At 38.2% G+C, this 27,622-nt stretch overlaps 1 protein-coding gene across 1 annotated transcript; it reads right to left on the reverse strand.

Moving 5' to 3' along the window:
* maco1 (macoilin 1) lies at positions 1 to 26,558 on the reverse strand. Its single transcript, NM_001044405.1, is given in 11 exon segments — positions 1 to 749; positions 1,098 to 1,272; positions 2,809 to 2,929; positions 3,409 to 3,591; positions 4,809 to 4,967; positions 15,480 to 15,972; positions 16,218 to 16,396; positions 17,557 to 17,680; positions 19,157 to 19,283; positions 19,891 to 20,032; positions 26,279 to 26,558. Coding segments are annotated over 11 exon segments (1,986 nt in total). The 5' UTR covers positions 26,359 to 26,558; the 3' UTR covers positions 1 to 546.
* Between the last annotated feature and the right edge of the window lie 1,064 nt (positions 26,559 to 27,622).

Here is a 27,622-nt window from a genome sequence, read left to right on the forward strand (position 1 = left end):
TTTAATACTGATCCAAAGAATCATACAGATTCTCAAAATGAAGCATGTACAGGTTTAATCTGATATGTATGCACAGTATGTGTTTTTCATCTCTGTACTAAAAAATTAACACAAAGTATGCAACATGCAGAGGGGCAAAAAAGTTGCAATTGCAATGATCAGAAAACATTTTCAAGACTTGATCTTAAAATCATTACATTTCTCAAAAATTTGCCAATTTTAAAGACAGCAGATCAGATCTGCATGTGAACCTAATGTTCTTTAGTGAGAATATAATCACAGAAAATCTGGGGCAAAATTGTGTTAAATTAAAGTGAAACAATTCCATGTTTTGGCCAAGAAAATGAATTGCTAAATTCTGTGAGGTTTTTAAAATGAAGAAAAACAAAACTGAGCTTTTTCTGTATCACATCCTGTTGTTACCAGCTTTCATTGTGCAAGTCACAACAAACACAGTTCTCGTACAATACAATTTAATCTTTAATGGCAACTGACGTTTTCGCGTGTTGACTTGGGCAAAATTGGTGAGTTGATGGCAGCTAGTGTTCATTTCTTGAGTGGCTGGTAAACTGATGCATTGGGGTCCAGCCCTGATGAACTAGTCTCCACAAACTTGGAAGAGTAATGTGGTGAGACTGGGCTTAGGGTACTTGTCCCTGCAGTGTATGCAATGCTGGGCATCACTGCCATTACTTCTGCAATCTTCTGTTTGAGGTCTTTGATTTCTTGATCTTTCTGTAGAATTTGTCCTGAAAAAAAAAAAAAAAAAAAATTAAATTTGTGTACCCACATATATAAAACAATGAAAAAAATCCATCTGGGTAAGGGCACAAAGGACAAGTGAATATTGTAAAGTCATATTGCAGGTATAGGACCTGCTTATCCAAAAAATAACAGGAGGGCCATCTCCTATAGGCTCAATTTTAATCAAATAATTCAGATGTTTACAAATGATTTGTTTTTTCTCTGTAGTAAAACAGGATCTTGTTCTTGGTAATTATAAAATCAGAGACATTGTGATAAAATACTAAGCAAATGTCTGTCTTTTATATATAAGAGAGGCATGCGAGTGAGAATGTTATTGGAAAATCTCTTACCTTGGGCAATTTCAAGCTGCCTTTTTGCATCTCCAAGTGCAGAGAACAAATCTAACTTGATTCTGGTTTCTGCACTGAGGCTGTTTTCTAAGTGCTGTGTTTTATCCTGCATGGCTGAAAGTGCAGACATTAAAACTTCTGTATCCTTTTCATTTTCTTTGTACTTTCGTAGCTCCTGAAATGCACATTACCGAATAGGGTCAGAATAAAAAAAAGTCCACAAAAACAAGGGGAAATAAACCAAAACAGTTAAAGAAAACACCACCAGTGCATGCACATCAATAAAACAAAACAAAAAAAAAAAAAAAACATCTTTGTATCTGTCAAAAAACAAACAGCATACACCTAAACATACAGCTAATTAAACTTAGGTATAGGATCTACTATTTCGGAGTTGCCTAGAATATGGAGCACCATACATTGATTCTTCTATTCGTTTTATGTGCACCTGGGCATTTTCCTAAGGAAACAAACACATTTATGTAGTCCCCCTTGAGACATTTTAAGCAGCATTTTTCATAGATCTTTATGACAATCATTGACTATCAAAGTAGTGGTTGTTTCCTCTGGAGAAAGGGTGTTGGTGAGTGGATAGCATTACAGAACAGACAACAAGGATCTTTATCCACATAGAAAACAACAAAGAACAATAGGCCACCCCTTTAGACTTGAACAAAATTGTAACAAAATGCAACTGGTTATTCATGGTGAGGCTATGGAACAACACACCAGGTCATGCTGTGACAAATTCGTCCATTAATACCTTTACGAGTAGCTCAAAATATATAAATACATGGTATATGTAACTAGGTTCATGAGCAATTGTTGGATGGTGTTCTTCTGCTGTGGTTTATTAAAGGAACAGTAACATCAAAAAATTAAAGTGTTTTAAAGTAATTAAAATATAATGTGCTGTTGCTCTGCAAAAAAATTGTGTTTTTGCTATAGAAAAGCTACTATATAAATAAGCTGCTGTGTAGCCATGGGGAAAGCCATTCAAGCTGGAAAAAAGGAGAAAAGGCACAGGTTACATAGCAGATAACTAGTAGAAAAGCCCCATATAATGGGGGGTTATCTGTTATCTGCTAAGTAACCTGTGCCTTTTCTCCTTTGAATGGCTGCCCCCATGGCTACACAGCAGCTTACTTATATAAACTATAGTAGTCTTTCTGAGGCAAACACACCAGTTGTAGCAATGCAGGGCAACAGTATATTATATTGTAATTAGTTTTATACACTTTCATTTTTTGGTGTTACTGTTCCTTTAACAAGATGATTCTTTGGGCACATTAATTTATTTTTTAAGGGTCTATTTTCCTTAATGGCGTAATTTAGCCATTAAAATGCTATGGGCCAGATATTTTGCCCTACCACATTTGACAGAAATTCTAAAATTATGTTTCAAAGGTAGTGTGTGCTTTTTAGGATATAGTTGGCTAAAAATGGCTCCACTGGTTCATGCTTGTGCAGAATCCAGCGGCACATACCACACAGCTGTACACAGCAGCTGCAAGCTGCATTCATCCACATTTATCAAAAATAATCATGAAGTGCCACAATAAAGAAACCATCTAGTGACAGGAAACTGCTCCACACACTGTTGCAGTCACTACTCTAACAGAGAAAATGTACCACTTCAAAATGGTAATATCTTAGAGCCTGTTATAGAGTATTGTATAAACACTAAGAAAAATAAAAATGCTTACATTACCTGTACTTTTATCTCAAACTCTCTTATCTGGTCTTCTTTTAATTTCATGTCAATAGATAACTTTTTACATTCACTCTCCAAATCTCTTATTCGATTCTTTAATGTTTCTGTACATTCACCTCTTCGTGAGCACATAAAAAAAAAAAAAAAAGGATTTATATATATGTCATTACTAAATTTAATATAAAAATATATTATAAAATATAAGCCTCCGAGGGTACAATTTTACTTTCAATTCATGGGCAAAGTCTCTGCAACAAATTTAAAGAAAAAAAATGGAACTAGTGTTCCAATGCATCAATACATACACAGTCCATGGTAACATCTACATTTCTCTATGCACAGCTATGTAACTTTTTGTGTTATTTTATAACAAGTTACTAAACTCTAAAGTAAAACTACAGTTGAAGCTCAACCTTTTCTTGCATAAAAAGACTTTTGCAAAAAATACCATGCCCTCAAATCTAAGGAGACATGCAGATATATGCCTGCATATCTATGCAGATTACTACAGAACACCATTAATAAATACAGAACACAATACATTATAAGCAAACACACATAGGCTAAAGTGTGATATTAGTGTGGTGCAATTCACACCTGTTGGCTGCTGCAAAAGCTACTGCCCTTGCTGCTGTAGCTTCTTCTAATTTTTTCCTTTTCTTTTCTTCCAGAAGCTGTTTTTCTACAAAGGCCCGAGCTTCTTGTTCAGCCTTCAGCTTCTTCTCCAGTTGACTGATCGTCTGCTTGTCTTTCTGTTTCATTTGGACAGCATTGTGTAATCTAAATAAATAAGACAGAGACTAGTCAATATTGACATACAACTGTGATTCAAAATGCAACAAAAATTAACTGACAAAAGACTGCATCAATTTCTAAACAATAAAACAATAGATGCCCAAATTGCAAAGAAATTCACAAAAGCAGGTGTAATTAGCAGATGGTTCATAATAAAAAACACAAATCTTTTTTTGTGTGTTATGTTTTCATAAACATAATGCTTAAATTGGATAATTTGCACATATAATTAAATGGACACATAAATCCTGTGAATAATAAATGTTCTATGAATTTTCTGGGCGAATGAGAAGGTACAGAGCTTCTTCCATCAATTCTGAATGAAATCTGGAAGGACCAGGAGTTTCCACACACCAATGCTTTCTACCCTTACCAGGGCAGAGCTACATGTGGTGCTTCTCACTGATGTACATGGGAAGTGACCTTCACCAAGTATTTGGCCTTTTGGCAGGTTTCTCATCTGGTGCACCCTAAATTAATGCTGTATTAAATATCTTACAGCAATGGGAGGGCTGCTTAAGGAGAGTTTTTATAGAAAGCAGTATTGCCTTAAAGCAGAGATCCAACCAGTGGCTCATGAGCAACATGTTGCTTACCAACCCCCTTGGATGTTGCTCTCAGTGGGGGTCATTTATCAACACTGGGCAAATTTACCCATGGGCAGTAACCAATCAAATTGCATTCATTGTTCTACTTGCAGCTGGCTGAAAAAAGCCAATCCCTGATTGGTTGCTATGGGTCACTGCCCATGAGCAAATTTGCCCATTGGTGATAAATGAGCCCCAGTGTTCCCAAACCAGGTAGTTATCTTTGACATATTGTTGCTCTCTTTTTATATTTGACTGTGGCCCACAAGTGAGAAAGGTTGGGGATCCCTGCCGTAAAGGTTCATTAACCCACAAAAGCAGAATAATGCTTAAGGGCGAAGACACATGGGCGATTAGTCGCCACGACTTTTAATTAACCCAGGCGTGGTGACTTTTTGGCCATAGAGTATAACTGCATCACTGCAAAAACTTGTGTGCACATTTTCATCGTGCAAAAAAAAAAAAAAAGTTGCAGCGACTAATCGCCCCGTGTGTCTTCACCCTAAAAGTCTCTGAACTAGAATTTAGACCACGTAGAAAAAGCAGAGCGGAAAAATCCAAAACACCAAAAACTATTTTATCATGGAAAGTAAGTTATAAGTAAAAGAAACTTACTTATTTTGTAACAGCTCATTTTCCTGTCTCAGTTGCCCTATTTCGGTTCGAATCCCCCGCTCTGTGCTAGTTAGTAAACCAATCTGACTTCGGAGATCTTGTTCAACCTGCCTGCTCCCTTGCAGATCTGCTTTTAATTTCTTAACATCTTGTTCCAGCCTGGAAAATAAAAGACAATTCAGTAAAAGAAAAAAACCTTAATTCAGTGGGACAAATTGCACAAAATCTCTCAGCGATTATTATGTACTTTGAACATACACACAAGTAGCTGTAATTACTGACTCAGTCCCTGGCAGAATGGCACAGTTGCACAAAGGCAGGCTAATAGCACACACATTGTGTTCTCCACCAGCCTAGAAGGTGATGCATGTGCCATTATCTTAAAGCTAGCCATACATTAGATGATCCACTCGTTTGGGTACATGCCCGCCTAAGGTGGGAGATACCGGGCTGATCTGATCGTTTCAACCTTTCATTGCATGATGTACCACTAAAATGTTGCAGCTCATATCCAGACATTACTTTAATCCCCACAATAACTTGCACAGTGAAATTATCATTTTTTACATGTCTGTTAATTCAAGGACATTAATGACATTGTGGAAAGAGTCCATGCAGTCAGGACCAAAAGTGGAATGAATGACAGAGCATAAAGATATTGTAGTCAATATCAATTTACACTAAAAACAGTGTACAATGGAATGGTGCTGTTTCACCATACAAAAAAATATTGTTTTTCCCCAATGTGAAATGTGAATTTATATATAAGGTCAGTAAAGAGTCAGTAGCATGTTCGGTGTAAATGTAATTGCAATTAAAAAAATTCTTAAAAATTATTAACACTACTGGTTCTGATTCAATCAATGCAGCAAAAGTCAATATTGCATGCTGCTTTATAACTCTGATAATTAGCTGGTTCCTCCTATATTGTTTAAAGAGTCAGAACTACCACGGCAGAGCATAGAAAAAGATATAACTTACACTGAAAACAGTAACTTTTTAATGATCATTTAATAAATGCAGTTTTATCTTCCCCTTTACAGTAGCAACTTAATGAACCAAGTTACTGACTCTCTATACCATAGGTGTCAGACACAAGGCCCGCGGGCCAAATCCGGCCCGCCAGGCCTTGCAATGTGGCCCGCACCGATCTCGCCGGCCGTACTTGCTATCTATTACGCATGCGCATAGAATCTATGCACATGCGTATTAGATAGCAAGTACGTCCGGCTATGGCATAGTAGAATCATCAATGGCATAGCCGGCCGTACTTGCAATCTATTACGCATGCGCATAGAATCTATGCGCATGCGTATTAGATAGCAAGTACGGCCGGCCATAGTAGAATCATTATATGGCATAGCCGGCCGTACTTGCTATCTATTACGCATGCGCATAGATTCTATGCGCATGCGTAATAGATAGCAAGTACGGACGGATCACAAGCCACAAGTCAGGAAAGATTCAGGAGGCGAGTTGTGTTAAAAAAAACACAGGAGAGCGTATGGCCGTATGCTAAAAAGTACACAGCTTGTGCTAAAAAGTACACAGGAGAGGGTGTGCTAAAAAATACAAAGGAGAGTGTGTGCTAAAAAGTACACAGGAGAGGGTGTGCTAAAAAATACAAAGGAGAGTGTGTGCTAAAAAGTACACAGGAGAGGGTGTGCTAAAAAGTACACAGGAGAGGGTGTGCTAAAAAATACAAAGGAGAGTGTGTGCTAAAAAGTACACAGGAGAGGGTGTGCTAAAAAATACAAAGGAGAGGGTGTGCTAAAAAGTACACAGGAGAGGGTGTGCTAAAAAATACACAGGAGAGGGTGTGCTAAAAAATACAAAGGAGAGCGTGTGCTAAAAAGTACACAGGAGAGGGTGTGCTAAAAAATACAAAGGAGAGCGTGTGCTAAGAAATACAAAGGAGAGCGTGTGCTAAAAAGTACACAGGAGAGCGTGTGCTAAAAAGTACACAGGAGAGCGTGTGCTAAAAAGTACACAGGAGAGCGTGTGCTAAGAAATACAAAGGAGAGCGTGTGCTAAGAAATACAAAGGAGAGCGTGTGCTAAAAAGTACACAGGAGAGGGTGTGCTAAAAAATACAAAGGAGAGCGTGTGCTAAGAAATACAAAGGAGAGCGTGTGCTAAAAAGTACACAGGAGAGCGTGTGCTAAAAAGTACACAGGAGAGCGTGTGCTAAAAAGTACACAGGAGAGCGTGTGCTAAAAAGTACACAGGAGAGCGTGTGCTAAAAAGTACACAGGAGAGCGTGTGCTAAGAAATACAAAGGAGAGCGTGTGCTAAGAAATACAAAGGAGAGCGTGTGCTAAAAAGTACACAGGAGAGCGTGTGCTAAAAAGTACACAGGAGAGCGTGTGCTAAAAAGTACACAGGAGAGCGTGTGCTAAAAAGTACACAGGAGAGCGTGTGCTAAGAAATACAAAGGAGAGCGTGTGCTAAAAAGTACACAGGAGAGGGTGTGCTAAAAAATACAAAGGAGAGCGTGTGCTAAGAAATACAAAGGAGAGTGTGTGCTAAAAAGTACACAGGAGAGCGTGTGCTAAAAAGTACACAGGAGAGCGTGTGCTAAAAAATACACAGCAGAAGCTGCCAGTTCCTGGCATAAAGTGCAGGCATAAAAATCAGAATCTGCTATCTGTTGGTTGGTTGTTAACAGCACTGTTAAGGAAAAGATTGTTCCACTCATTTTAAATTCCCATTTCTGGTTAACGTTGTCAGTTTATGACTGTTCATTAAACCATTCGGCCCGCGATTTAGGCTGGATTTTAGATTTTGGCCCCTTCTCTGATTGAGTTCGACACCCCTGCTCTATACTGTTACAACAATACATTAGTTGATGAATTTCTTCACAGCAGCACAGTTCCTGAGCACAGTTACCGACTTTTGTCAGACTGCTAAACTTTGGTAATTTTAGTTGCTGGCATTTCTTTGATGCCGATGAGAAATAAATTAACTACTGTATCAATTTTTAACAGTTTGAGTCAACAACCTAGTATACTGAGCAGAGAGAGGAAAATAAAACTACAGTGGCTAAACTTAAATGTTAGAAAAACAATACAAAGAAAAAGAAAGAAAAGCTATTTCTAGTGCAATAAACAATATGTTTAACAAAAGGTGCCTCCAGTATGTGTTTGTCCTTTCAAATAAAATAAAATCTGAGATGGAAAATAATGAAAAAAACAAATAGAGCTCGGCTTCTATAAGTAGGAACGCACCAAACTCAGGATTAGCCTGAAACACTATGGCCATTCACTCTGAACAGCGATTCACATCTACTCAAATGGTTAGCAAAACATTGGGCCCTGGGACAAGATTAAAAGGATGTGTACTTGAGTAGAAAAGTGGCTACAAGAGTGTTGTAAATATAGTAGCACTATGTTCAGTACAAGCGGTTTTATTTAAGTCCAATCGGTGGGATTTTTACTGCCCACAGTTGTCTCAAGGGTTCCATAGATTTCTTTGTATGACATAAAACAAATCCTAGGCACTGAACATGTAGTATGAATGACAAAATATTCACTACATATTAAAAAAAAAAAAAAGTCACAGTACTTTAAAGTATAGAACAGCACTGTCCAACTGTAGGCCCCTCCAAAGTTACAGTATGCACAATAATGCTCCCTCCACAGGCAAAAATTTGGACATCAATGGTCACAACTTTATTTTATCATTTACCAAGCAACACTTATAATAGAGCACAATTCCCAAGTTTTATTCAATGGCAGAACTTGTATTTATGCCAAATGCAGTCACAACAATTATCAACACTTTTCTGCAGACCACTTATGGGAAACAAAGGATTAGCCTAGCTGTTAATGAGACCAGCAGTAATGAGCAAAATTTTTCACCAGGCATGGATTTGTGGCAAATTTCTGCGTTTCGCCATTGGCAGATTGTTTCACGAAATGGGTGCAAAAATTTGCAATGGAAAATGCGATGCACGGCAAAAACAAATTGCACGTGTTAAAATAAAATTGTCGCGTGCATCATTTTACATGTTTCGCTGAAACGGGACAGATTTAGAAATAGAATGTCCCCAGACAAAGCGCTATGTCAGGTGAAAATTCAAGTTGTTTTTTCTTGGATATTACAATGAGTCTATAGGCTCCCGATAACTAAGAAAGTTACAGGTTTAAACAGGTTTTTAACCAACAAAAGAACACTTTGAACCTAAAACAGCCTTATTTATCCATCATTTAAAAAGGCATAACAAGTAAAAAGCTATACATAAAGCATGTATTTTTATAATTCGTCTTACAATATATGAAAGCCTATATACCGGGAGTACCAATTTAAGAGTTCAAGCTTTCAAGAGGTGCCCTGCCCAAGAAACTGCAGGGGAACCCTGGAAGCACAAGAATAATGGGAATGCCACACTTTATAGAAAAGTAAAAGGTTAGTGAAACTGGTTATATGCCTGTGATGCCTATTAAATAAAGGTTTAGTTTATGGAACTATCCAGCTGGCTATATCTGTTCAAACAACTTTACAAATACAAGCTATTTAAATGCAGATAATATTAGCAAGGTGATTTAAACAGCCACAATTGAAGTTTCCCATGCATTCCAGTTTCTCCTGCAGCTGATTTTGTGAGCAAAAAACTAAACCTGGTATGCGGTGTCTGGCAGAAAAAGCAGAATAGGAGTGCCTGACTAATCAAGCATTTGAATAACGGATATAAAAGGGTGTTGCCATAGTTACACAGTGTTAGATTTTGGGATTTGAGAAGTTACAAATTTTAGATGTTTGTCAAAAATACTCAGGTTTCATATTGTCCGTATACCTACTGTATCATATAGGTGTGCCTAAAAATGCCTATATATGCATATGCATTTTCCGATTTGAATAAAGGCGGCTTTACTGCTTGTAGAAACAAAATTAAGGGGTTATACACACTTTTGTGCATTTGACATTTTGAGTGCACTGGGCACGTTGCAGACACTTTCCAAGATGGGGAGCTCCCGTGATAAGTTTGAATCTTGGATCATTGTTGCTATTGAGATGCTGAAACTTAAGGCTGGTGCAGTAAGTACACTATATAAATATAGCCATATTCATTTTTAGGGTTTGGTTCTCCTTTAAGGTATAGTGATCCAAATGATGGAAAGACCCATGGCCAAGAATTCAGGATATTAGACCCCCTACCTGGACATATGCACAGGCATTCAGGAAATCACTAGCACAAACCTTGATATCCAGATGTGGTTGGTGCCCATAATTTGAATAAAAGCATTATAAAGGAGAATTAAAGCAAAAAAATGTTGTTTTCATTTACTTAACTTACTTTTATCTGCTCTATAAAAGTTTTGAGCCGTCAAAAAAAAATTGTCTACAGCTAATTCCCATCTTTTGATATTGATATGCCACCTTCTGTGCACCATTGGAACTGTGTGTGCTCACTACACCCTGGGCTGATAACTGGGAAACAAATCTTGAGAGATTAAAATGATCAAAATGATCAAATGATCAAAAAATGAGGACCAAGTGAGGTTAAATCTGCCACAGAGTAGCTGATGCTACTATGATTATTAATTAATGTTGCAGAATGCAATAGTTTTGTGCTGCCTTGTAAGGACAATCTGGATTATATATCAGACTTATACAGTGAATTCTATCTATTATACAGGGTTTATTTCCCTAAACTTGCCTAAGACAAGTCCCTAAACTCAGGTGTATACAGCAGCCAACAGCATGTGCACTGAACCAGCAGAAAAAGGGGGTATTTAGAGGTACAAATCTTTAATGCTAAAGGTCTGTGGTGGCCTTAGGCTAGAGATTTTCTACCCAATATTTTAGGCTTCTTTATCAGCCCAACTACTAGGAGCTTTAGTCCTCCTTAAAATTTGATTCAAAAACGCTTGGACTGGGATTCAAGATAAGCCCTGACATTTCAGGTACACAGAGGCCAAAACTGCCCCAGAATGCATAGATTCTGCGTGCCATCTACTTTGTTTTCTGTATACTTACAGCAAAACACTTTGGACAAACATTTACGCAGTAATATTAGGAATCATCAGGTTTACCAAAATGAGTGAATTTTAACCAACATCTAATCTTGAATATGGTTGGGAATTTTCATGCAGTGCCATATTTTCAATACAGCCATGAGGGCCAATGCCTATAGTGGTGGCACTTGGATACCTACAAATGGAAAAAAGAAAGCCTAACATACATAATTCCACCAGCCTGCTAAAGTCAGCAATGGAGCTGAGGGGTGAATACCACTGTAGGCACTGTTCAACTAGGGTTTTGAACCAGACTTTTAAAATCAGTTGACTTATTAAAAAAAAAAAAAAAAAAAAAAACTTGATTCCCATATGTAATAAAAGACACTTAGGGGTTTATTTATTTATCATGCTGTGTAAAATGTGGAATGAAGGATTAACGGTGATGTTGCCCAGGGCAACCAATCAGCAATTAGATTTCAAGTTAGAAAACCAAAGCAAAGCATCTGACTGGATGCTATGAGCAACATCACGGTAAAGTTTTACTCCACTTTTTACACAGCATGATAAATATACCCTTGAGTGTGCCCAGGAGTAGTAAAGTATGGCAAACCAATAAGATGTTTGCTTTTAAACAGCTTACCAGTAAATTCTAGCTGCTGATTGGTTGCTGCTCCTGGGTAAACTTAGTGCTTCTTATTAAATAACCCCACAAAAGTTTAAAGGGGCTATTAGCCCTTTATTCAGCATGAATTCAGTAAATAGGGCTTGAGATAAACAGACTATGCATATCATTATATTTTTCACAAAAAATAAAAATCTATGGTTTTTGTTGTCCCCTTAGCTAAACAGGTCAAACTAGGAAACTAAACTATTCTATTTTGGTCCTTGTGAGGTAGATAAATTAGGTTACCAGGAAAGGGACAATGCCCAGAATTATGGACTCCTGCTAACAGGTTACAACCAATAGTAATGGGAGGGGGTATACTGGGAGCGAGTATACTGGTAAACTACCTACCCACCAAGCACCAAATATGGAGTCGCTTGAACTTTCCCATTTAGCTCAAGAAATAACAAACTTCCGATTTCTGGGGATTAAAATAACAGACAACTAGTAAGTGCTTTAATCATTAAGCTACTGTTGAACAAGAGGGTATTCTTATACAGCTCCTTTGGCATTTAGGCAATATTGTCTGTGAAGGAATTAGACAATTAGACAATTTTCTTTTTTAAACATTTTAACATGACTTAAAAGGGGTGGTTCACCTTTAGGATAACTTTTAGTATTTTATAGAATGTACTATTCATAGTAACGTAACAATTGGTTTTCATTATTATTAATTTATTTTTTTATTTTTTTTAATAGTTTTTGAATTATTTGCTTTCATTATCTGCATCTTTTCAGCTGTCACATGGGGGTCACCCTGCTAGCCAAAAACCATTTGCTCTTTGTGTCTATAAGTTTGTTATTTTTTATTAATAATCTTTCTAATTTAGCCCATCTTCTATTCATATTCCAGTGTCTCATTCCCACCACCTGGTTGCTAAGGTAAACAAGACCCTAGCAATCAGATAGCTCCTGAAATTCTAAACTGGGGAGCTGCTAAAAAAGACCAAACAAAAAAAAAACTGAAAAACTACATTAAAAAAAATGAAAAAATTTCAAATTGTCTTAGAATATCAATTTCTACATCATACTAAAAAGTTTATTTAAAGGTGAACAACCCCTTTAAATAAGTTACTGTTGTGCAGTTTTCCGTATCCAAATACGTATACATTATTTCCATAAACTCAAATTTTAAAATGACATGTTGTTTCATTTGCTTTGCTAAGCTCTGATAATTGTGTTAAAGGGGACCTGTCACCCAGACATAAAAAGCCGCAGGCATAGAGTTGGGGTAGTCAATTACTTTCACTTTCCATTCAGCACTTCCTAGATGTCACAGCACTCCTCACATTTGGATTATTTTGGTGCCAAGTCCCCTTAAAGGGCTCAAGATTATGCACATTATCCTTGTGATAAAATGCTATCATAATAGGTAGAACTGCTGCTCTGAGAGAAGAAAATTTACACCTACCTATAAAAGCTTAAGTCACTTTTTTGACTTTTAAACTTTCTGTAAAGAAAACATTTCCCCCTGAGAATAAAGTTATAAGATTCTTTGAAAAATAAATGCAGCACTTCAAAATGACTGCATAATTTAAGGCAAATCAGTGCAGACTTGCTAAGCGCATTTACTGAAGTGTCCTTGATTCTGTTTTGTTTATGGTTGCCCAACTAAATATTACACGCTGTTTGTGTACACATATAATACACTGTCTAAATTGACATTTAATAACTGTACATGGTTTAAAAAGTTTATTTAAAAAACAAACAAAAAAAAAAACAAAACTCTGAAGCTTATACTCTTGCTAAATTGTGGTTAGCATAGGGCAGTGATCCCCAACCAGTGGCTCACAAGTAGCACGTTACTTGCTAACCCATTGAATTTTGCTCCCAGTGGCCTCAAAGCAGGTGCTTATATTTGAATTCCCGGCTTAGGTGCAAGTTACGGTTGCATTAAAACCAGGTGTACTGACAGAGCCTCCCCGTAGGCGGCCAGTCAACATATGGCTTACCACATAACCAATCACAACCCTTATTTTATATCCCCAGAATATTTTTTCATGATAGTGTTGCTCCTTTTACTTGAATGCGGCACACGTGCCAAAGTTTGGGGACACCTGGCACAGGGTAAAAACTTTGCTGGAAAAAAAAAATAAATTACATGGATATGCAGTTTTTGAAGCAAAAAAAAGCCATTTCTGCTTCCTAGTCGAGACATTCCCAGACAATTCCTGGCAAGTAGAGAGTACACAAAAGATAGCCATTATGCACCCATTGTTTAAAACAGGTATGGGATCACTTATCCAAAAAACAGTCTTCCAATTTATGTGAAGGCTATCACCCACAGACTCCATTTTAAGCAGATTATTGTAATTTCTAATTGTTCCTTATCATTATATGATAATAAAACATACCTTGTACTTGATGGTAACTAAGTTGCATAAATACCTTTTTGGTGACAAAACCATTATATGCAGTTCATATAATGTCTAAATGTTTTAACATTTTTAAAGGTATGGTGATCCAGATTACAGAAAAACCCTTAAGTGGAAAACCACAGATCCCAAGCATTCCTGTATAATAAGACATTAAGTAATTCCCTAAACAAAAACACCTGCTAAATGTATTTTAAGGAGAACTAAACCTTAAAAACAAATGTGGGGAATGTTGTGTTTTATATAATGAACTTGCTACACCAGTCTTAAGTTTCAGAATTTCTACAACAGCAATTATTCAGCCATTCAAAGTTCTCCACAGGGGGTCACCATCTTGGATTATGTCAGGAGTGTCAGTGACACTAACATGCTTAGTGTGCTCTGAGCAGCTGTTGAAAAGCTAAGCTTAGGGGTTGTCACATATCATAAAGCAGAAAATTAGGCTCACATGTCATAAGCTGTTACCACAGGGCTGATTATTAAATTCTGATGTAAATTGAGTTCAGAGCTACTATGTAATAAACAACTAAATTAATTTTAAATCAGTCTTGTATTCTGGCTTTTATTTTATATATAAAGTATATTGTGAATTGGTCCCTAAGCTCAGGTAACCGACAGTACCACAGAACATGTGCTGTGAATCAGCTGCAGGGCCGGAGCTTGGGGTAGGCCGGAGCTTGGGGTAGGTACCTCTCCTGCCTACCCCTAGTAAGCACTCTCTTTCCCCCACCATTTGACTAGCATCCCGTGTGCATGCGCAATTCACATGCACACATGTAGTGGCCAGGGGGTAGGGTGCCGGGGCTGAGGGTTCCCCATCGGCTTGGCCTGCCCTTGATCAGTAGAAAAGATGACTGGAAACTACTGGGGGCATCTTTAGAGGCACAGATCTTCCCTGCTTAAGGGCTGTGGTTGCCTTGGGCTGTTGCAGAATTTCAAAATATAATGTACACCATTTCTAGCCTACTGTTTTCTTGAGCTTTGGTTATCCTTTAAGATGGCCAGATGCATCCAAGTCTAGTCTAGTTCTTTTTTATCCAATTCATCCAGAACTCTAGTATTTTACTATGCATTCATGCAAGGACCATGGTTAACCCGCATCAAGCTTTAAGGTTAATTCCCAGTGGGTTACTGTATTTAAATGGACATTGTGCATCATATGCATCCCCTGAATTCGGCAGAGATACCAAAATGGCAGGCATAATAATCACTATCATAGTAAAAGGATAATAAAAACTGCTGTCAAAACAGTCAAGATATTGTACATTCTGGCTAGCCAATGTTAGAGCACTATGCAAGAGTAGTTACATATGATCATATCACACATATCAGCTGGAAACAGCTCAACTGAAGTGACAGACAGTTTGAACGATCAATGTTTTGAAAAATTCAGTACTAAAAAAAACAAGCATGGGACACAAAATATCTGCTCAGCAGATTTCAGTGTAATGTTATCGGATGTCAGAAACCATGTTCCCATGTTATCTGATAAGCAAAAGCTGATTTAACAGTAGTTTGCAGCAAAGAATGCCTCACAAACTTTTCACAGAACAAAAGATTAACATTTGGTTTATCAAGCCAACAGACTATACATATATTTGATAACATGATCCGTATCTAAGAAGGAACCAATAATTTCACATCAGCACTTTTTTTTTTTTGGCCTCACTTACCTTACTAAGGTGTCTGGTTTGCTGAGTTGATTGTTTGGAATACAGTTCTCTGTGGGATCTTTGTGAGTGTTTGGACTCTTACTGCTGCATTTCTTCTTGTCATTCTTGGTTGATGACGAAGATGAGGGAATGCTCCCATTAGATGCACTGTGGCTACGAGGGGATGAATTTGCAGTCCCTGTTGTATTCTTGTAGTTCTTAGAGGAAGCTGTGCATGGATCCTCTTTTAAGAGGTTCTCTGTACTCCCTAAATCATTATTTAATCGTTTGCTGTTGATATGGTTCTCCATATACTCAATTTCTTGCACTTTAGAGTCTGTGGGCTGCAAGATATTATTATTAATACCCAAATTCTGTCTTTTTACATCTTTGTCTTTGCCCTTCTCTTTGTATTCCAGCTCTGGTAATGTGCTGGATATTTTTTTATTTGAAGAAAGTCCACCATTGTGCTGTAACAGTACTGAAGAATCCATTTCAGATAAGCCTTTTGCAGCTGCAGATTTAATGAGAGAAATAAATTACTGACCAGAAGAAAAATCCCCTGATATGCTAGAAAGAGGGTCAAGATCTAGGGTAGACTCCCTGTGGAGAGGGATACAGTAAAATGGGAAAGCGATTAATATTAAAGTAGTTTTGCAACCTAATTTAATTATCACCCACAAGTCTGCAAACACCCCTTCCAGTAGTTAAAAAAATATAATGTGGTCCAAATCCAAATACTGTGCTGTTTACACCCACCTTCTTCTGCTTCCCTTTCTTGCCTCTGTAACATCTGTTGCTCTGGTGGCAATGCCTGTTGCAAAAGCTGCATATAAAACTCATTTTCCTTTTGCACCTCCTTTTGCTTTCTTAATCGCATTTTATAACTTACATAACTTTTGAATCCAAATCCCAGGGTGACCACAGGATAACCAATACTAGAGAGAGAGGAAAAAAAAAAAACCTTTATGGAATATATAACATAGAACCATTACTAAATTGTTTTGTTGACCCTGTCATTTATGTATATTGAAATACTGGTACAGGTATAGCATCTATTACCTAAAAGTCCCTTATTGAGAAAGCAGAATTACAGGAATGCTCCAGAGAGTCCCGATTAGGCAAACCTTTTTTTTTTTTCTTTTTAATGCTTCCTAATTTACATAGATGAACAATAATGAAGAGAAGCATACCAAAAAATGTGTAAGATATTTTGTATTTACTTTTCTTTTACTATGCCCGATTGTAGAATCGGTGAGTGCATGCTGTATCCATTGGTATAGATTACTTCTTCTAGTTTTAAGTCTGAGTAATACACACCCAGTCCCCATATTTCTACAGGTGAGCTTCTGACTGTGGGGCCCTTTCACTATTTTTTGCTTGTCCTTTCAAAAATAAAACAGTACCTTGTAATTGATGTTAACTAAGCCAACATGGCAAAACAGTCCTATTTGTTAATGAGTAAATGATTTTTAGTAGCTTTAAAAGTGTGGTGATCTAAATTACCCCTTATCAAAAAAAAAAAAAAAAGTTCCCATGTATTCCAGCATTCCATAGGGTCTGAGGAAACTTCCATTTGAGGTTGAACTTCCATTTGAGGTCAAGAGGAAACTATTAAGATTCACAATGCTTTAATCTTCACTAAGCATTAATAAATTCCATGTGCAATAGCTTTAAGACACACCATCCAAAAAGCAGGTATTCAGAAAGCTCAGCATTACAGGAAGGCCAACTAGAAAAACTATAGCGCTACTAGGATACACAGCACTGTACACTGCACAATTTTACATTATAGAAAACAACGCAAAGGGAAGACATAATAATAAATACATATACAGTTATTAAAAGGACATAACCCCCCCCCCCCCCCCCCCCCACTAAAAAAAATGTACTACATTTTACTACAATAGTTTAGCAGCTTTTAGGCATGAAGCCCTGAAAATATGTTAAAAGCTTGTATCCAAATAAACCCACCAATCAGTTAACAGTGCCATTAGATTTTTTTTTTTTTAAAAGGAGGAAACCCCATAATCTCTAACATGCAGAGGAGAGGAGAGTACATTTGTTCTGATAAAAATAAAACAACAGTTATTCCTACCAGTGTGCAGCAAAAGGACGACATAGGTCTACATGAAAATTCTTCAGATCTTTAAACCTAATTGCAGCTTCGATATATACAAACAATATCCATAGTGAGACAGTGGGCAAACATACCCCTCTTTCTGTATTTAAAAAAAAAAAAAGACAAAAAAAGACAATAGTTATTACATGATGACTTATTCTTACCCATTAACAAATTCATTAAAGGGGTGGTTTGCTTTATGTTAACTTTTAGTATGTTATAGAATGTCCTTACCACAAGAAACAAGGGTAATCATTTAAACTGTCACCAGCCTAACTCTAAGGGGCTGATTTACTAAGACACGAATTCGAATTGGAAAAATTCTGATTGGAAAACAAACATTTTGCGACATTTTCGTATTTTTGCGATTTTTTCGTCGCCGTTACGACTTTTCGTAAATTGTTGCGACTTTTTCGTAGCCGTTACGATATGCTCGTAATCTTGTCGCGACTTTTTCGTATTGAGCGCTCGTAAACTGCGGGCAAAACTTTCAGACTTCATGATTTTGGAAGCCTCCCATAGGACTCAATGGCACTCTGCAGCTCCAACATGGCCCAAGAAAAGTCACCATACTGAAGCTTGAATGAATCCGAATCTTTCGTACTCGGTGCGAAAGCTGCGAAAAAGTCCCGACTTTTCGCGCAAGTCGTAACACTACGAAAAAGTCGCTACATTTTGTGAAACAGTCGTAACGGCTATGAAAAAGTCGCGTCAATTTTCCGAAAAATCGCAAAATACCGATCATTACGAAAAAAACGCATTCGGCCAGTTCGTGCATTAGTAAATGTGCCCCTAAGACTTTCTTTGAATCCTCTGAGAGAAAAGGTTAAGAAACGCTAGAGGAGGTGCTAAATGTAAGGTTAAAATGATAGGTCTGCTCATAGCCTTAAAGAAGAACGAAAGGTAAAAATATAATGCCTGCCCCTATAGTAGGTCTCTGATAGAACTAGCAGATCGCTATGTTTTTAGTCCATAAAATCCTTTTATTAAAAAGTTTTACCTGTTCCTAATCTGAATCCTGTCTGTAGTAACACTGCCGCCATCTTAGTAAAGGAAGCGCTGACCACAAATTGCTAATACGCAAAAAAAATTGTCCACTTGTCCCGAGTTGCACGTTATTGCCGAGAGGAGAACTTAGTTTTTTTACAGACATGCGTAATAGATAAAAATCGGCTAATGCGACTTAAGGCTGCCGGCGGCAGCTGGGAGGAAACATAGCCAACTCTTGGATGCACTTCAAGCAGCGCGTTTCCTACTGAATGCCAGCAGGCCCACAAGAATAAGCCAGCGTGCTGTAAGTTATACAAAAGGATGCCTTTATAATAAGAGTTTTATTTTTTTAACCTTTCATTGTCCTTTAAAGATATTCAATAAAACTATGCCCTTGTAGTAATGCACTATTCATTATATATAATATTATTGTCTAGTACACTTTAAATACGTCTTCTGACACCATGAGCTAGAAAGTCGAGATATTTTAAAATATACATGCAAAACATATACACCTTCCTAAAATTCATTTTTATTTTGAACAAGCCTGGTAGTATTATTTTCATAGCAAAACAGTGCTACTTACCTGTGTGCCAAACATACTGTACCCAAACATAGGTACTGGCTGCAAAAAACAGCCACTGTACTGGTATAAATAGAAGACATATTATATCTGATGTGAATGCTACACACACAAAAAATACTGAGAATGCCTGAAACAAATCAGAAAAAAAATGGCTGTTAGATTTTAGAAACCACAGGTAACATAAACAAGACATCTAACTAACTCAAGACTCCCTTTTTTTCATAGCAACAAAATACCTTCCCACATGGCATACTGAGAATTGCCTCTGCTAAAACATTCAAAATATTCATTTTAGCAGTAGCAATTCTCAGTATTCTCTATGACAAGGAATTTTCTGGCATTTGTAGCTGTGACAAAACTAACCATGCCATTGTCCTAAAAACCCAAAGACATAATTTCATGTATTTTTACATTTTAGCAAAAAATGATTCCATTAACAAAATGTTAAGCAATAATAGATATTTTATGTCATACTTGTTAGGAAGTTTAAATTAACAGTGCAAAAACAGGTTTATCTCATATTTCTTTTTGGAATACATTTTAACAATGTGGTACCCAAATGTTTTTATAAAGACTTTTGGTAAAACAACTATGACTAATGTCTGGATCACATGGAGGGTACTCCACAGTCCCATGTAGTCTGTTCAGTCGAATTTTATAGCCAGATCAACTGGCTAAACGTTACTTTCACAAGCCCAGTAAGCCCTGCTTTTACTTTGATAAAAAATACATACCAGTCCTTGGTATCTGAACGAGTCATATACACTCCTGATAAACAGCCAGAAAGGCCACAGGTATTCAAATCTGAACTCCAGGACGAAGTCTGCCAGTAATACTAGCGCCCAGACAACCAAGAACTTTAGATACAAGAAGGTACTGCAAGGGGAAAAATATAGGTAAATTAACAGCTCTATATTTACAAAACAAAGACACATGTCACTTGAACACATCATTGCAAACTAGAATAAAAATGATGGTAGCGATAAAGTATATAAAGAGAAAAGAGAAAAAAAAAAAAAGATACAGTCAAAGGAAAATAGTAGCAGCATTACCAGTGTAACAGATTTACAATCATAAACTTGCAACTTAAAACTTTGGCCTACATACCCTTCTCTGTATTAGGGCAATGACACAACGCTACTTGTAGCCAGCTATTTGTCTCGGTTACAAAATAGACAATACTGATAATTGTTTTAGTAGAGACAGTTCTCAGTACTGTCTATGGCAGGGTATTTTCTGGCATTTTGTAGCTGCAACAAATAGCTGGCTACAAGTAGCTCCTTGTCCAAGCACTTACAGTGGTGTGAAAAACTATTTGCCCCCTTCCTGATTTCTTATTCTTTTGCATGTTTGTCACACAAAATGTTTCTGATCATCAAACACATTTAACTATTAGTCAAAGATAACACAAGTAAACACAAAATGCAGTTTTTAAATGAGGGTTTTTATTATTTAGGGAGAAAAAAATCCAAACCTACATGGCCCTGTGTGAAAAAGTAATTGCCCCCTGAACCTAATAACTGGTTGGGCCACCCTTAGCAGCAATAACTGCAATCAAGCGTTTGCGATAACTTGCAACGAGTCTTTTACAGCGCTCTGGAGGAATTTTGGCCCACTCATCTTTGCAGAATTGTTGTAATTCAGCTTTATTTGAGGGTTTTCTAGCATGAACCGCCTTTTTAAGGTCATGCCACAACATCTCAATAGGATTCAGGTCAGGACTTTGACTAGGCCACTCCAAAGTCTTCATTTTGTTTTTCTTCAGCCATTCAGAGGTGGATTTGCTGGTGTGTTTTGGGTCATTGTCCTGCTGCAGCACCCAAGATCGCTTCAGCTTGAGTTGACGAACAGATGGCCGGACATTCTCCTTCAGGATTTTTTGGTAGACAGTAGAATTCATGGTTCCATCTATCACAGCAAGCCTTCCAGGTCCTGAAGCAGCAAATCAACCCCAGACCATCACACTACCACCACCATATTTTACTGTTGGTATGATGTTCTTTTTCTGAAATGCTGTGTTACTTTTACGCCAGATGTAACGGGACACGCACCTTCCAAAAAGTTCAACTTTTGTCTCGTCGGTCCACAAGGTATTTTCCCAAAAGTCTTGGCAATCATTGAGATGTTTTTTAGCAAAATTGAGACGAGCCTTAATGTTCTTTTTGCTTAAAAGTGGTTTGGGCCTTGGAAATCTGCCATGCAGGCCGTTTTTGCCCAGTCTCTTTCTTATGGTGGAATTGTGAACACTGACCTTAATTGAGGCAAGTGAGGCCTGCAGTTCTTTAGATGTTGTCCTGGGGTCTTTTGTGGCCTCTCGGATGAGTTGTCTCTGCGCTCTTGGGGTAATTTTGGCCGGCCGGCCACTCCTGGGAAGGTTCACCACTGTTCCATGTTTTTGCCATTTGTGGATAATGGCTCTCACTGTGGTTCGCTGGAGTCCCAAAGCTTTAGAAATGGCTTTATAACCTTTACCAGACTGATAGATCTCAATTACTTTTGTTCTCATTTGTTCCTGAATTTCTTTGGATCTTGGCATGATGTCTAGCTTTTGAGGTGCTTTTGGTCTACTTCTCTGTGTCAGGTAGCTCCTATTTAAGTGATTTCTTGATTGAAACAGGTGTGGCAGTAATCAGGCCTGGGGGTGACTACAGAAATTGATATTGAAATTGAAAATTGAAATTGATAAACCACAGTTAAGTTATTTTTTAACAAGGGGGGCAATCACTTTTTCACACAGGGCCATGTAGATTTGGAGTTTTTTTTCTCCCTTAATAACGTAAACCTTCATTTAAAAACTGCATTTTGTGTTCAATTATGTTATCTTTGACTAATAGTTAACGGTTTTTGATGAGCAGAAACATTTAAGTGTGACAAACATGCAAAAGAATAAGAAATCAGGAAGGGGGCAAATAGTTTTTCACACCACTGTACATTGTCTAGTTATAATCAAGCGCACAACCTATTCCAAAGTAAGTAACTGCATGTACACAATTACTGACCAAAAATCAAGATATATGGTGTGCTCCAAATCAGTTCTCCGATTAAAATATCAAGAATGAACAATATTTATAGAGCATTTTACAGGAAATGTTACCAAGCTGTTATGTATAATTATCATGAATTGACTTAGTACAAAAAGCCAAAAAGGTTCCCGATGAAAGGCATTTTGGTAAACACTTAGGGAAATAAGATAACAGACTAATATTATTGCAAAAAATTAAAGAGTTCTTCATAAAAAATGTATATTATACACTAAAGAAACAGTACATAAACCTTTAACACACCACACAACTTCATTAAACAAAGGTTTATGTGGCTAAAAGACATTCAAATGAACTTGCATACATACAAGCCAGTCCATTAAACACTGAAATACAATTGCAGTCTAATCTGCAGTGGTTATCATTTCTGCCATGCTGGTGTCTTAGGGCCGTGGCAGACAGGGAGATTAGTTGGCGATTGCAACGCCGAATCTCCCTTGTTGCGGGCGACTAATCTCCCCGAAATGCCATCCCACCGGCGATTTACATTCTTTGGGGAAATCAGTCGCCTGCAACAAGGGAGACTTGTCACGCGGGGACTAATCTACCCATCTGCCACGGCCCGTAGGGTGAAGTCACACAGAGCTACTAGTAGCAGCTACTTGTCATGGCTACTAAAATAGACAATGCTGATCATTTACGGATAATTGTCTCTACATGTGTTTTAGCAGAGGCAATTCTCAGTATTGTCTATGGCAGGGTATTTTCTGGCATTTAGTAGCCATGAAAAAGTAGCTGCTACTAGTAGCTCCATGTGTCTTCACCCTTAGGTTCAATTCCTTCTAGGTCACTATCTGTATGTTCTTCCTGTGCTTCAGTGGAATTCCTTCAAATACTTCAGTCTCCTCCCAAAATCCATATATGTAAAGGGCAAACATTACTTGGCTTTATAAAACGGACCATAGTTTTTAGAATATAACAAATTACAGTGGAGAAGGGGCTGATGTAAATAATCTATAATCACAGAAAATCACTGTGGTATAAATTAGCACTATAAACAAATGATAATCCTGCTGGACCCTTTATATTAGTTTCTTTCAATACCAGTTGACCGCTAAAAAGAAATGTGGAACGACTGCAGGAGCACAGAACCGATTTCAAGTCAGGGGCCAGCAGTTCTATAAACTAGCCAATCGAATAGCACATGTAATTAGGAAAAAAAACACTATGCAGAAAAATACATCATATAATTTTATGTTTAGCAATGTGTTTTGGAAACACATGCTAACACAATAAAAAGTGATCACGCATAAAATTCTGCCCTAAGGCTAATGCCAGACGTGGCGTAGGGCTGATATTTTCGGCAAGTGGAAAAAAACGCTTGGTGAAAATACGGCCCTACGCCTGCTACTTATGCCTGCACCCAAATGAATGAGATACGCTAGGGTGCAGGCACATGTAGCTGATATACACATAAAAACGCGAGACTTTGCATTCTGTCGCGTTTTTACACGTATTTTGGCTACATGTGCCTGCACCCGAGCGAATCTTATTCATTCGGGTGCAGGCACAAGTAGCAGGTGTAGGGCTGTATTTTCGCCAAGCATTTTTCCGCTTGCTGAAAATATCAGCCCTACGCCACGTCTGGCATCAGCCTAAAGGGGTAGGTCACCTACATTTAGTAGATTATATATTGGTTTGCACCTGGGCAGTAACTCATAGCTACCAGTCTGATTGGTTGCCATGGATAATAGCCTAGGTGCAAATTTGCCCAGTATTTATAAGTGACCTCACATCTTTTTATTCAGACCTTCAGCTATTTATCTTTCAGTCTCTCAAACCACTACCTATCAAACCTTCCAAACAAAAAAAGCTAAATAATAAACAATTGCAGGTTGTCTCAGAATACCACATGAAGAGAGTTACAGGACAAGCAACAACAAAAAGTTTTTAACTTGTTTAGCTTGTATCTGTTAATCAAGCACACACACAAACTATTTAATGTGTGCTATTTTATGAGAGAGTTTTATTACACAGGCCTGTACTGAGCTATGAATGGCATTTGACCCTTGTTTATCTTCCTGTGTAAAAACTGAAACCAGAATATTCTATAGAGTTTATTTGCTATCTGCTGTATAAACATGCCTTTTTTTGCTATATTAATTTTGAATTGCTGCCATGCATGGCTACAGAGCAGTTTATTCATATAAACTAAACTATAGTAGTGTTTCTAAAGCAAACACAGTTTTTACCAGTCCAGTGCAGGAGTACATTATATTTGAACATATATAAAATAATTTTTTGCTGTTACTGTTCCTTTAATACTGTCTAAAAGTTATTACTTGTGTTTGGAAAAGTAGTAATAAATTAAATAGTACAGAGTCTAAAAAAAAAAAAGAACTAATTTCTGTCTGAAAAGTCTCAAACTAAACCACAATAAAACTGGGCACTACTGTCAGGTCTGATTTTTTTCCCAAAATGCCAAAATAATTATGCTTATGTAAATGAAACTTCAAACAAAAAGGCATACGTTGCAAGCCAGGTAAATACTAGGTAAATATTAGTTACAGCTGAATCAAAAACTAGATTTTGAGCAAAACCCCAGTGGAGTGTAAAGTTTTAACACTATAAGGATATATTTCACATTTTAAAGTGAAACTGACACGAAAAAACTACTTTTTAAAATATGAATCTACATAAAAAGTTACCTATAGGTCATGTTGATCATTTTTCACCGATAGGGCTGCTTTTGTGAGTAATTGTTACTTGAAGTTCCTAAACCCGACTGTTTTGCCAACCTGACTGACCCTTCTCAGCCTGTCAGTTATAGCTTCTAATGCTAACGGACTCCTGCTGCACAAATATGGCCGCCCCCTCATAGAGGAACACAGGGGATCAGATAGGGAATGTAAAAGCATCAGGCAAATACTTTTATGGCAAAATTATAAAGCTCATGCAAAGACAATGTTATGAAAGATGTAAAAAAGGTTTAATTTCTGGTGTCAGTATCACTTTAAACAAAAAAATGGTAAAAACGCATCTACACTCAACAGGGAAATTTCTGAATAATGAGCTACTACTTATCTCACAGCAAAACAGGCTGCAGCTGGGGGAAAGGATAAGTATACTTAAAAGGGCTCTTACACACAACCTTTTCTTTGTGTAGTTCATTGTGTTGGAACTTTCATGGGCTCCAACGCAATGAACTGCATAAACGTAGACTTATTTTTCCAATGAGGTTGTACTCATTCTGCCACAGGGAAGCAGCAAACACAGGTGGAACAATACTTAGTTAAAGATGTTCAACTTGTGCTCGAGCACCTAAATAGATACACACTAAACACAGATGATGTGAACACACACTCCGTTATTTTCTACTTCTTGGCCATACAGTTTAAGAGTCTGGATTGACAAGAAAACCCCTTCTCTTTGCAGACCAGGGGCAATGTTTCTATCATAAACAGTTTGTGCAAAGATTTCCAGTTACCACCACATTCATATTACTTTTATTTTCTGAGTTACCTGCTGCCATGCAACTAACCAATTGGTTTGGTATCATTCTTTAGAGCGGAACATATGTCTTCTGACATTTACAAAACATTCTGGTTTTAACAGTTTTTGTGGAAATCTTTGATCACCTCTACTGCTGTAGATCCCTCACTGAGTGGAACATGGGCCCCTCCAAAGAGGACAGTCCCCCAAGTGACATGAGCACTACCTACAAACAACTTTAAAGAACATAATGATTTGAGATTAGTGGAACACCAAAAATATTTAATGTAGCAAGTCGTGGGACCTGTCAAGTGAAAGGATCACTGTGTACGCAAACTGACAGAAACTGGGGGCTGGCCCGGGGATGACACTTTAGTGCTACTTAAGAGCTGTCACTGGAATCCCATGCCAAACACAAAAGCTTGTATAAAAGGCAGGTATTAATGTGGCCTCTGTGCCACGGCGCACTGACTCCTGTGTCAGGGAACGCAGAGTTGCTTTAGCACTCACAGAAGAACGGACAGCGAGCATTTAGTGGGGGAGCCTGGTCTCTTGCAGTAGTGACATCAGGAGAGCCCGTGGATTTCCCTGTGGCCTATCCGCTTAGAGTACTGCAGGGCATGAGTACACGGGTGGAATTCTCACACACCTGCCGTAAATGCCTTCTGTTATTCGGTTCCGTTTTAACGGCCGCCGGAGTTTACTGCAGTCCGCATTCCGCCGCTTCATTCTCCCGGTGTCCGCCTCCTGCTTCCTCCTCCGCCCGCCGCCGCCACTCGAGGCCTTCCCTCCAGTAGCCTATGCGCCGGGGATACTGTTCCCCGTGATCAACGCGGGCCGGCCGCCCACAGCGGGATCTTTCCACACATAAAATGAGATAGATAATATCGAGTTTAGAAGGTTTGAAACAAAGAAATAAAGATGGAGGCCCCTCCTCCTCCCCACAGCAACGGTGCAGCCAGGGGCGGGTGCAACGTAACCCAACCCAGACCATGATTGATGGGCAAAATGGCAAATCAATGGCAGCCCACTGCTGAATGGCAGTGAGAGCAGCCACTGGTGTTCAAGGGCAAGCTGCCAATAATGACGCAGGGAGTTCTATAGGAGCCTTGGTGGCCTTAGAAAGAGAAGCCGAGAAAGTGGGCGGATAAACGGGGGAAGAAAGACGCAGTAAGAGACCAATAAAAATAAAGCGAGCTAACAGTGGGCAGGTCGTAGTGGCAAACAAGCGCCGGCAGCGGGAAGCCGGGTTGTCGGAAGCAGTGGGGTGTGGCGTGTTAGAAAGGGTAGCCAATAATAAAATGACTTTCAGAAAGGGTGACAGGGGTGTGGCCAATGGCAATTGAGACTGGGTGGGGTTATTGCTGGTCCTTGGGACTGTATTCTGGGCGGATTGTTTTGGGTCCCACGTCCGCAGGATGAAGGGTTGGGCCGGTCGGCCAGCCCTCTGCGAGGCCAGTGGTGTGCTCGGGGCGGTCCCGGGTGTTGAAGAGGAGGGAGACTGCACCATCTCGGGGAATAGTGTCCATGAACCTATTAATAAACAGTCTTTTTATAAAGCACGAGTAGGCAGAAGGATATCAGTTTACGGCACTAATTTTTTGTCAGCCTGGTAAATGGATCAAGCGGATGCAGTGTATATACCGAAGTGTTGCGCAATAAAATCTTGTTTTAGATGTTTCAAAGAGAGATTTTGAAAGTTTTGTAGATTAGTATTTCAAAAGTTAACAGACTGATGAACATTTATGTATAAAGGCAATAAAGTCATCCCAATGTAAAATTCAGTAGAGACCCTATTTTACATTTTGCGAGGGACCATAAAAAATGGTGTAAAATCTGAAAAATTTATTATGCAGGTCACAAAACTGAAATGCCTGGAAACGTCAAATCAGGGTATGTAGCATTGAGGTTAAACTGTAAAAGGATTTTACAAGCTGATGATGATTTACTTGACCACCCTGTAGGTCTCTTCATTTTGGTGAAGGTTAGATTG

Source organism: Xenopus tropicalis, chromosome 2 (assembly GCF_000004195.4).
Source record: "Xenopus tropicalis strain Nigerian chromosome 2, UCB_Xtro_10.0, whole genome shotgun sequence".
Lineage (NCBI taxonomy): Eukaryota > Metazoa > Chordata > Amphibia > Anura > Pipidae > Xenopus > Xenopus tropicalis.